Here is an 11,831-nt window from a genome sequence, read left to right as displayed (position 1 = left end):
ACACATTTATTATTCCATAGTTTATTAAATGCCTGCTAATTATGGGCTATGTATTATTGTTAACAAGACAGTATGGTCTCTGACTTAAGATTTTCAGTTTTTTGGGCCGGGGATTTAGCTCAGTGGTTCCGATCCCTGCCTCACAAGCCGAAGGTCCTGAGTTTGATCCCTGGTACCAAAAAAAAAATATTTTCAGTTTTTTAATCAGCTGCATTTCTTTACATTAGTGGTAGTCTATCTGAAAAAAAGAAACAGAAAGCTAATTTATGATAGCATTAAAAAGAGTAAAAGTCAGAATAAATTTAGCCAAGAAATTGAAAGATTTATACACTGAAAGCTATAAACATTGCTGAAAGAAATTGAAAATGACACAAAGAAACAGCAAGAAAGCCCACGTTCATAGGTTGGAAGAGTTAATTTTGTTGAAACATTCCTACTACCCAAAGCAATGTACAGATTCAATGCAATCCTTATCAAAGTCCCTGTGTCACTTTTCAGAAATAGCAAAAATATTTTAAAATTTATATGGAACCATTAAAGACCCCCAAATAGCTAAAACAATTTGAGAAAGAAAAACAATCATACTCCTTGATTTCAAATTCTATTATAATACTACAATAATCAAAATAACATAATAGTAGCATAAAAGCAGACACATAGACCAACAGAAGAGAACAGGCAGCCCAGAAATAAGTCCAAGCACATTTGGATTTTTGGTCTTCTTCGCCATCAAGAAGACATAATGGGGGAGTGATAATCTTGTCAATGAATGGACAGAAAAACTGGAAATCTATATGCAAGAGAATAAAACTACATTGTTATCTTTACACCATACATAAAAATAAACTCTAACCCTAAAGACTTGAAACAGTAAAACTCCTGGAAGAAAAACAGAGGATAGGCTATTCGATACTGGTCTCAGCAGTGTGGTTGTTTTGTTTTTTGATCTCACACCAAAAGCTCAGCATAAAAAGTGAAGAATAAAAATGAGGCTACATAAAACTAAAAAGCTTTGCACAGTAAAGGAAAAAAAAAAATCAATAAAATCAAAAGGCCGCCTAGAAACTGGAAAAGAATATTTGTCAACCATGAATGATAAGTGATTAATTCTCAAAATAAAGAACTCACACAACTCTTTAGAATGTAAACTGACACAGTCATTGTGAAAGATACCATGGAGGTACTTCAAAAAAGAAAAAAACTGGGCTAGCACATGGTATGATCAGTTATCACACTAATAATTGTATAACCAAAAGTACAATCATTGTCTCAGGAAGATTACCTGCATTGTCTCAGGAAGAATACCTGCATTATTCACAATAATCAAGATATAGGAACAACCTATGTAACAACAGACGAAAAGATAATTTATGCATACACACAGTAGGACTATTATTCATCCTAAAAAGAAAGCAAATATTGTCATTCCCAGCATCATACATAAACTTGAAGGGCATTATGCTAAGAGAAATTAAGCCAGATACTGAAAGAAAAATACATTATCGTACTTGTATGTTCAGACAAAAACTGTTGAATATATAGAAACAGAATACAATCAGGGCCAGGGATTTAGCTGAGTGGTTTTGCTGCCGGCCCCCGCAAGCGCAAGGACCCGAGTTCGATCCCCGGTACCAAAAAAAAAAAAAAAAAAAAAAAAAAAATATATATATATATATATATATATATATATATATATATATATATATATAAAACCATAGTGACCAGGAATGGGGAGGTAGAGAAAAAAGGGAGCAGTTCATAAATCTAATAGCATCGTATACTGAAAATCTGTTGAGAGTAGATGTTAGGCACTTACTTTTTGTTTTTGAGACAGGGTCTTGCTATGTACTTCAGGCTAGCCTCTAGCAATGATTCTCCTGCCTCAGCCTCCTGAGTGCCTTGATTAAAGATGTGTACCACCATACCCAGCAGGCACTCTTACCATAGAAAAGGAAGGTGGGCTGGGCTTGGTAGCACATGCCTGTAATCCCAGCACTTGGGAGACTGGGACAGTAGGATGAGTTTGAGGCCAGCCTGGGCTACTTAGTGAGTTCACAACCAGTCTGAACTACACAGTGAGACCCTGTCTCCACAAAAAAAAAAAAAAGTGATGTAAGCATTAATTTTCTTAGAAACTTAATGATAGTATCCTTTCACTATATCAAAGCAACATGTTACGTAGCATATATTTGAAAAATTTAAAATACCATTAAGATTTTCAGTGTTTTGTAGAAAACATTTTTCTTTTTTTTTTTGTACCAGAGATTGAACTCGGGACCTTGTGCTTGCTAGGCAGGCGCCAGAACCACTGAGCTAAATCCCTGGCTCTAGAAAATATTTTTCTGTTAACTTCTCACTATTGGTATTTGGTCATTATAAAAGAAAAGACTTGAATAAAGTAACATGAACACACACACAAATTTATTCATTCATCCAAATTTGGGGTTGGTTAGATGCCAGTACCTGAAAATGTGAAAATCTAGATGGATTTACTTCCTCGCTGTTTTCCCTGGATACGTGTTCTTACACTGTGTTCATTTTTATTTACCGTACTAATGTGGGAAGATTTAAAATGGGGTTTCTCATTAACTACCCTCCTTTTCCCTTTTTTTTGTTTTCCATTGCTTCTATTTGCCTTCTTCCTCTGACAGTCTTTTCGGTGTCAGGTTTCCTTTCTGGAAATGAAAAGAACAAACATCTAGGAGGCTCGCTAAGTAACTGAATCCTGTTCCCAAGTTAGGATTTAACTAAGTCTCGAAATTCAGATAGTTGTATTTTAATTTCCGGACACTTCAGCTCCAGAAAGAGAAATCTATAAACTTAACCAGGGGAAGCCAATTTCCATTCCTCCTTCTGCCTTTCCTCTCAGTTCTCAGAGCTTGGCGCCCACCACCAGCCTCTTTTGTTTAGTCTCCAGAGGTTCAATGCTCTAGTTCAACTCGTCTAAATCCAGAGGATCAAATCCCACGCTGCTGCCAAAGCAAAAATTAGACAAATATATGCTCCATCATCTTGATCAAATTCCAGTCTTAAAATCTATGCTCTGGTGTTTGACTTAGAGGAAATTCTGAATTTGTAAATGAATTATGTGCCCAACTTTCCTATTAGAGAACCAAGACCCTCATTCCTATAGAAATGCCATACCTGCTATATTACAAATAATATTAGCAAAACTTTGGCATTTTAACTCTTAAAACCAAATGTTGTTTTAACTATCCTTGATTTTATGGTATTTTAACTATACCCAATCATTTATATGAATTCTGAGTAGAAAATTCATTAAAAATGTGATGGCTGTGCATTTTATGTCCAGGATAAAATGATTCCAAGACTCACAATCACACAAACACAGTAATTTAGAATCCTTAAAATAAATTTAGATTGTGTTTATACCAGCCACTTTCCCCTTATCCAGGCATATTTAACCTCTTTCTCTGAATTTTCTTCTAGAGCAGCAGAAGTGCCCAATTTTCACCAGATTCTACCTGTGAAGAGCCAATTTTTTTATTCTATGGTTTCCCTCTAGGTGTGGTTTTCTTTCCTACCCTCTGTAGCCAAAGAAAACATGTACATTTTCTATTTAATTGCTCTAGTCTAGTTTAATAGCAAGTTGTTTCTTCTTAGTGGACATTATGGTTATGAATTTATTATTATCAAGATATGATTCAGTTAATATCCTGGAAGAAATAGTTTCTTATATACTTCAAATATTTCTAGAAAAAAATGGAATCTAAAATACTGTACACATGAATCTGTGTCCCCCTCCAAACTCCTATGTTCAAATCCTAGTTCCTGGGATCGCAGAGAGTAAGCTTATGTGAAGAAGGAATTTTTACAGAGGCAATCAAGTGAAAACGAGATTATTGGAGGGTTTTAATCCAACGACCAGAGTCCTTATTAGAGGAAATCTGAACACAAACAGGCCCAGAGGTGGAGAGTGAAGAGGAGAATGCTATGTGATCCCGAGCGATACCACAAGCTGAGGAGGGAGGGCCAGGATGCATCCTAGCCAGAGTCAATCCTCAGGAGAAGCCAGTCCTGTCAGCCCCTTGATTTTTGCCAAACTGCCCCTGAAACTATGAAAGTCATTTTTCATTATTTAAGCCACCATGTTTGCATCACTCCATGGCAGCTGTAGGAAACTAATAGAGCACTTTTGCAAAATAACTTCCAAAATGGTTGTAACAATGTGTATTTTAACCCACCATGTTTAATAAACTTTCTGTCCATGTCTCATCAATACTGAGTATCAGTCTTTGCAATGTTCTGCTAATTTTTAAGAGTATTTTTTTTAAAAACGGTGTACACTTTTAATGCATAATTTGATTTTTTTTTTTTTGGTACCAGGTACCAAACTCAGGACCTTGCGCTCAGCCATGGTGCTACTGAGCTAAATCCCTGGCCCTGCATAATTTGATTTTCTGAATCCCAGGTTTAACATACTATTAGGGTTTTATGTTCTTTTATTTTGAAACTCTAGAATAAATTCAAATCGATTAACAGCACTCCCAAAAATTTGCATGATTTCAACATAATTTCATACAGTGATCAAGAGAATAAACATTATTTAACTATTTATTCACTGATTGACCATCTACTGCAAAATACTCATTCTGAGATAATCACCTGTTCCAAAAAGCACATTTTAAAAGGTAAAAGCCACACAATTGGAAATTACAAAATTATCTTCATGTGAATAGCATGTGAAAATAAGTATCACAGACCACAATCTAATACATAATATGCATTACTTTTGGAGTAAATTTAACCCTGACCTTTCTGTTACCAACGTTCTTATGATGGTATCACAAAGTATAGAGCAGCTGAGCCTCTCACGGTTGCCATGTTTCTCCCGATCGCTCTGTTAATTAATGCTCATCCTGTTGGAGAACCCGGTCCATGTCTGTTTTCAGTGAGTCTTTTTCATCTTCGCATGGGTTACAATGTGGGCTTTGAGGTTGTTGGACTGCACAAACCTCTTGTCGCAGCCCTGGAAGGGACACGCGAAGCGCTTCTCCCCGGTGTGGATGCGCACGTGTGTGCGCAGGTTGAAGTCCAGGGAGAAGCGCTTGCCGCAGCCAGCGAACGTGCACTGGAAGGGCCTCTCTCCGGTGTGCACCAGGAAGTGCCTGGTGAGCTTGGAGCTCTCGGAGAACGCTCGCCCGCACTCCGCGCACACGTGGTCTCGGGGCCTGTGCACCACCAGGTGCTTCCGCAGGGCAGTTTTATCCCTCAGCTTCCTTGTGCATCCACTGTGAGGACAATCGAATGTCTCTGGAGTGCCCCGGTCTTTACTGTCCGGGGGCTTCTTTGCAGCAAATTCGCCAAGCTGTTTAGGATCCCATAGGTCAAAGCCAGGGATCTCTCCAGCAGGAAATTTCTTGCTTGTCATGTACTCAGAATACCCAAGGTGTGAATCCTCTTCAGCCATCAGTGGCGGGGGCTTTGATTTAGCTCCACTTTTCATGTACTCCAGAGAACACCCAAGAAGGGAGCTGGCTGCAAAAACCTGTTGAGAAAGACTTTCTTCCGAGTCATTGCTTAGGTTTTCAAAGGACCTAAAAAGTAAATCTTCTTCCAGGCTGGGTTCAGAAAACTGACTTGTTATGATGCATTCTATGTAGCAGTCAGGGAAATCCTCGTCTCCACTGGCTTGAGGACTTGGCTCAGGGCAGGCACCTTCATCACTCGGGGCCCAGGCCCCAAGGAGAGGCTCCATTGCTGCCTCAGGGCCTTGGGTAACCTGGTGTGGCCTTGGTTTAGCTCCCTCCAGAACTCGTCCACCCCAGCCTTTCCGGCCACTTGTCCTGGCCCTTCTCTTCGTCTGCCGATTCATGTCGTTCTGCTCACTGCCTTCTTGAGGGTTCACACCAGGACTACCAGTCACTCCCTGGCACCAGTTATCCTGGTAAGCTGTCTTCAACACACACCTGCTTTATGATAATAAACGTAATAGAGCCATTGTCAGAAAATGACCTCAAAAATGATTTAGAACACACATTCCAATAACAGAATGGCTACATTTACATATTCTCTGATCAACTCCCCAAGAGAAAAGGAAAATGAACTCTGGGATAAGACATGGGTCAATGCCAGGCATTACGGTGGTATACATGAGTTACTGGACCTGACTCGTCATGCAATACTTACCGGGCACTGCCATGGCACTACCCCTACTGTAGGCTACACCGTGCAAAAAGAGCTGTGCTTCAGACTCTGAACATATAAAATAAGTAAGTTCCGTGTGTCCACCCTAGAAGGCAAGTGCTGTAGAGTAAGTATATGGGCTACCAGAGAGCAGAAGCTTGTAATTTTAAATACTCAGGCAAATTGTTACTGAGGTAGCTATTAGCATCTGATTAAAAAACTTGAAGCAGGTGAAGATGTTAACACATTCCTGTTTTCATTGGATGCTGCAAAGCTGAACACTTACACCAAATGATGTTGTTTTATTATTTTTATTCATTCTGCAAGTGTGTACTGGATCCTGCTACTTTACTGGGCAGGGGATGACAACTGTGTCTCCACAGAGGGCCAGAGTTAAGCTCTGTGGGTCCTCTGATCTCTGCTGAAACTAGCGACCATGAGCCCTGCAGTGGAGTCAGGAGGCAGTCATGGATGACACATGAAGGAATGAGATTGGCTGTTACAATAAAACAGGGACAGGGTGAATTTCACCTATGGGCTGCGGTTTGTCTGCCCATTGTTCTAGAGGCAGTAATACTGAGAATAAGACACATGGAATCCGCAGCATTCAATTAATGGGCAGGGTAATTTAGCCTCACCATTTCCTTACAATTTAAAAGCAAGGTGGGCATATCTCTAACCCCAGCACTCTGGGAGGCTGAGGCAGGAGGACTGCAAGTGTGAGCCCAGCTCGGCAGCTTAGCTAGGATCTGCCTCAAAATTAAAAATAAAAAAAAGCTGGGGCCATGGCTCAGTGTAAAGGTCCTGGGTTCAATCTCCTGTACTGCAGAAAAATAAAAGCAAGTGCATTTAAAAGTTATAGCATGAATATGTTACTGCTGCTTTTCTAAGAGCCTTTTTGCTCACAATTGTACGCCTTAAAAAAGATCTCTTTATTTATTGTTCTGATGTACTGCTGTAGGAACAAAAATTAAATGCTTTTTAAACAAGGCCAAATGTGAAAATAGTGGGTTGAAAATACCTTTAAATAGTCACATTAAAAAAGAGCATCTCAAAAGAATCATGCCATTCACTTTGGGCAGTAAATAAACACAGACTAGAAACAAATGTTTAAGGGAAGAGTTTACAATTTCTCTTTACAATGTTTCATATAAAAAACTGTTAAAAATGTTACAGTTTATTATGTCCTTTAAGAAGTGAAACAAACCTGGGAGACTATGTAAGAATATTTCACAAACAAAATCTTCCCACTTTGGGAGCATAATTACTAGGATCAAACACAAAAGCCCCTTTCCTTCAGCTAGTCTGTTTAAAACAACTGCAATGTGATTTTCTTCTGGCTTTTTTCTCTATGTGTATCTCTCACCATCTCCAGCTCTATTATTCAGCCTACTGTATCTGTGCCTTGTACATATTCTGTTGCTGAAACACTACCCACTTGTCCTTACTGCCCTATAAGTGTACACACACACACACACACACACACACACACACACACACACAGTTTTCCATCTACACTTCAGATTCTTGCTTCCTCGACTTCTTCTCAGGGCTTTCTTGACTTTTTTTTTTTGTACTGGGGATTAAACCCAGGGCCTTCACACTGAGCTACATTCCCAGCCTTTTTATTATTTATTTATTTTTGTGTGTGATTTTTTTTTCTTTGGTACCAGGGATGGAACTTGTACCTTGTGCTTATGAGGCAGGTGGTGGAACCACTGAGCTAAATCCCTGGCCCTCCAGCCTTTTTAAAAAATTTGAGACAGTGTCTTGCTAAATTGCCAGGCTGGGTTTTAACTTGTGATCCTCCTGCCTCAGCCTCCCAGAGTGCTGGGATTACAGGAATCCATCACCAAGCCCAGCTTGATTCTTCAGCTCAATTAAGCCTTTGAGCTAGATTTCCCCCTAGCTCCCTATTTTGTACCAATCAGAGCTGCTGGTATTAAGATGTGTCTTACCTGCTAGGCTGGAGCTCCGTGACAGCAGAGACCTGTGGGTCTTGTTCACCACATGTCGCAGTAGTTAGCACATTTGTCTAAGGAAATGAGTTGATGCATACATGTTAGTTATTGTGCTAGTGCTTTCTGATTTAGCAGTCATGTAACAATAGTTTATTAGGATCTTATTCAGAACTTTAGACACACTTAATATAGAAATTTCAAAACGTTGCAAGGTGTTATCTAGAAAGACATCTCCTAAGAGATGGGGGGAAGTGGGCAAGAATTTTATGAATTTACTAAGGTCCATGTGTACAACTTACTTTTCTGAGACAGATTCTTATTTGTCAGGTCTCCTAATGTTATGCAATTCTTTTTTTACAATATGTAAGCTTATGAGAATTACATATGAAAGTGAAATGGTAATTTATCAATTTAGAACTAATGAATTTACTGGCAAACATGAGATGAAGACAAAATCTGAATATTAAATATACTTGGCTGCATGTTGTGCACATGCTTTTAATTTCAGCTCTCCGGGAGGCTGAGGCAGGAGGATCATAAGTTTGAAACCGGCCTGGGCAACTTTGCAAGACTTTGTCTCCAACAATAAAAAGGGCCTGGGAATGTAGCTCTGTGGTTCAATCCCCAGTACACTCTTACACACGCAAACGAAAAAGCAAAAGAAAGAAGCACTAGGTTAATCCAACCGTATACCTCTCAAACTGGAATAGAAGTACTTCATGGGATGCATTATTTATTAAATCATCTGGCCAATGTTTAGTACCCGACAATGTTTTATCGTGTGAATACAGAAGTGAAAAAGCTCACGGTTATCAAAGAGCTTTGCTTCTGTTGGAGTGGGGAAGATCCTAACTGGTAAATAAATAGTTTCAGGCGGAGAAAAACATCAGAGCACGAGAGGTTGTCTTTATAACAAATGTCTGGAAAGATTTCCAAGAAGGGGACTTTAGACTGAAACCGGAGAAGGAAGTAATGTACCAGCCTGGTGGAAAGAGCCCTGGGTCCAGGACGTAGCCGGAGGGACCAGCATGGCGGAGGGCGGCGGCCATGATCACTGCTAGCATGAACGGTGGAGGCCGGGAGGGCAGAGCTCCGGGGGGCTCTACCTCCGTTTCCAGGCCAGCGGGAACCATTACCCGTTTTCAAACAAAGGAATAGCGAGCTCTGGCTCAGGCCAAAAGATTACTCTGGAGAATGGATTCGGAGAGAAAAAAGTAAAAGCAGAAAGCCTTATTCAGCAATTTAATAATCCAAGAAAAGGAAATGGTTTCGGGTGGTGGTGCAGATGAAACTTAGGGAAGGCAGGAAATAAGATAAGGACCCCCACTCCTCGTTACTGGAGATTCAACTCAGGACCTTTGCTCAGAACATTCTCCGGGCCCCGCTCCTTTTATTTTTACTTTTGAGGCAGGGCTCACCAAGTTGCTAAGGCTAGGCTCGAACTTGCGACCCTCCTGCCTCAGCCTCCAGAGTGCTAGGATTGCTGGGGTGTGCCACCAAGCTGGCTGAGCACTCTTCGAATTTACTGGTGTACTAAGGGGCGCAGGGTAAGGGAAATAGGAATCAAGAGCTGTCCTTGAGTTTTGTTTTGTTTTTCTTTCCTCCTGGAGTAATTTGGATGTGTGGTAGTGTCACTGCCACAGCCAAGTGGAAAGGAAAAGGGAAATTTGATCCGTCTTCACAAAAATTTAAACATTTTCATATAAATACACCTATCGGAATGAAATTTACACTGTTTTGAAATAAAAACTTAAACTCATTTCGAGGGCATTTGCACCCGACCTCCGCCTTCTCGAAAGGGTATCTTCCTCCCCTCTTCACGTGTTCACGGCTGGTGACCGGGGCCAGGCCGGCCAAGCGCTCCCTGCGCGGACCAGGGCTCCCGACCCCTCGGCCCGACGTCTCGAGGACCGAACTCCACACGTCCCACTCCCTCGCCCGCATCCCGGGACAGAGGGGTAAAGTGAGACTTACCCCGCCTAGGCAGGCCCTCTGGGGCTCCCTGCTGTATTTTCTTTCAAAGGGTGAGCAGGACAGCACTGCAGCTGCAGTCTAGGAGGCCGCGTGCTCGGCGCAGGGTAGCATCCGCTCCCAACATCCGCGTCCTGACCCGGAGCCTTCGACCCGCCCTGTGCGCGCGGGGGCTGGAGGCCGAGAGGCAGCTCGGCCCCGGACTGGGCGAGGCGGTGGGCGGGGAGAGGGGCGGGGCCGGGCGGGGCCGGGCGGGGCGAGTGCCTGCCTGCAGGTAGACGCCCGGAGGAGCTCGGTCACCTTCCCCAGGTGAGGGTGGCTCTTCCTTTGACGCGCAGTCCACAGGCCTCCGCCATAGGGGCCACGGATTCTGGCTTTACCCCTCAGTAGGTACACAGTGTTTATCGAACAAGTCAGAGTAGGTGCGCGACCAAATTTAAATTTTTATATACTGACGAAATGAAACTCAAGCGGAAGAAGCAGTTTTTAAGCACTGGAAATAAAAGTTTATGGGAACACACACCCACAATGTTTTGCACTCTTCCGCCATATCCATTACCCATCTCAGCTTACTCCTAGTCTCAGGTAAATTCCTGCTACTGCTCCCCACCCACCCAATAGTGTGACTGCTCGTATCCTTAAAAGTAACACAACTTACTTTGAAAGATTGGTCAATCAACACTCACCATTGGCTGTGGTCTAGTAAAATTTAATAGTTCGTGTAAATACACCTGCACTATTAAAACAAAAACCAAATCAATGTTTAAGGACCTCTTAAATGTCAGCTTAAAGCTTTTGTACAATTCACATATCAGAGAGCAATTCTTCACCGTTTGTTTCTGAGTAAATTTCAATTATGAGATTGGAAAATAGCAGATAATTTCCAGCAGGGAAAATATGTAAACATTTATTTATTTATTTATTTATTTATTTATTCATTATTCACTGTGTCCCCCCACCAAATGTAATGGCTCCTCCTCCATTTGGATGCTAGATAAAGCTTCCTTTAGCTTGCCTTAGAACATACTATTCACAGCAAAATTCGAAAGGCAAATATATTTAAACAACAACAACAACAACAACAAATCTGCTTCTTTCTTGATCTCTAGGGCACCTTGGGTGGGTGGGCTTTTTAGAAAGGACACGTGTAAATTCTCAGATCTTATTTCACCCAGGCTTCTTCCTTTAGGTTTGTGTGTGTGTGCATGTGTGTGTGAAAGAAATGTTAATGTTTGGATTTCAAAAAGGAATACGGGTTAAATGAACAAAAGACTTCTAAGCAGAACATTCTTTCCAAGTCTTTAAAATGGAAACACACACACACACACACAGAGTTTAAGGAAAAGATCCTTTCTTTAATCTACATCACCAAAACCACACCCTTCTTTTATCACTCGGGGAACCTTTGTAACAACCTACAAAGTAAACTAGATTATGACTCCCTCCCTTATCACCGATTCTCTCTGCTCACTTGGCTTGTGTGAGAATGTGACTCTGGTGAAGAATTTGAGATGGCACCTTTAGAAATCTAAATTTAGAGGGCGGGGATTTAGCTCAGTGGTTCTGCCACCTGCCTTGCAAGCGGAAGGATCTGAGTTCAATCCCCGGTACCAAAAAAAAAAAAAAAAAGAAATCTAAATTTACCTTTCCCACTCCACCTCAGACATGCATTATTTTTGACCCTATTTTGACTTAGCTTTCCTTTCCATGACCCCCAAAAGTAAGCCAAAAATGAATAAACTCATCTGTTGT

At 41.2% G+C, this 11,831-nt stretch overlaps 1 protein-coding gene across 1 annotated transcript; it reads right to left on the bottom strand.

The window, feature by feature from the left end:
* Nucleotides 1–2,350: 2,350 nt before the first annotated feature.
* On the bottom strand, nt 2,351–10,223 carry LOC101715725 (zinc finger protein 42 homolog). The gene is given in 4 exon segments (XM_087216960.1): nt 2,351–4,916; nt 4,919–5,933; nt 8,106–8,182; nt 10,083–10,223. Coding segments are annotated over 2 exon segments (966 nt in total). The 5' UTR covers nt 5,837–5,933; nt 8,106–8,182; nt 10,083–10,223; the 3' UTR covers nt 2,351–4,868.
* Nucleotides 10,224–11,831: the final 1,608 nt, after the last annotated feature.

Source organism: Heterocephalus glaber, unplaced genomic scaffold (genome assembly GCF_053883595.1).
Source record: "Heterocephalus glaber isolate CG9 unplaced genomic scaffold, H.glaber_assembly_v1.0 deba00001461, whole genome shotgun sequence".
Taxonomy (NCBI): domain Eukaryota; kingdom Metazoa; phylum Chordata; class Mammalia; order Rodentia; family Bathyergidae; genus Heterocephalus; species Heterocephalus glaber.
Note: the sequence above shows the minus strand (reverse complement) of the source record. Positions and strands in the feature narration are given on the sequence as shown.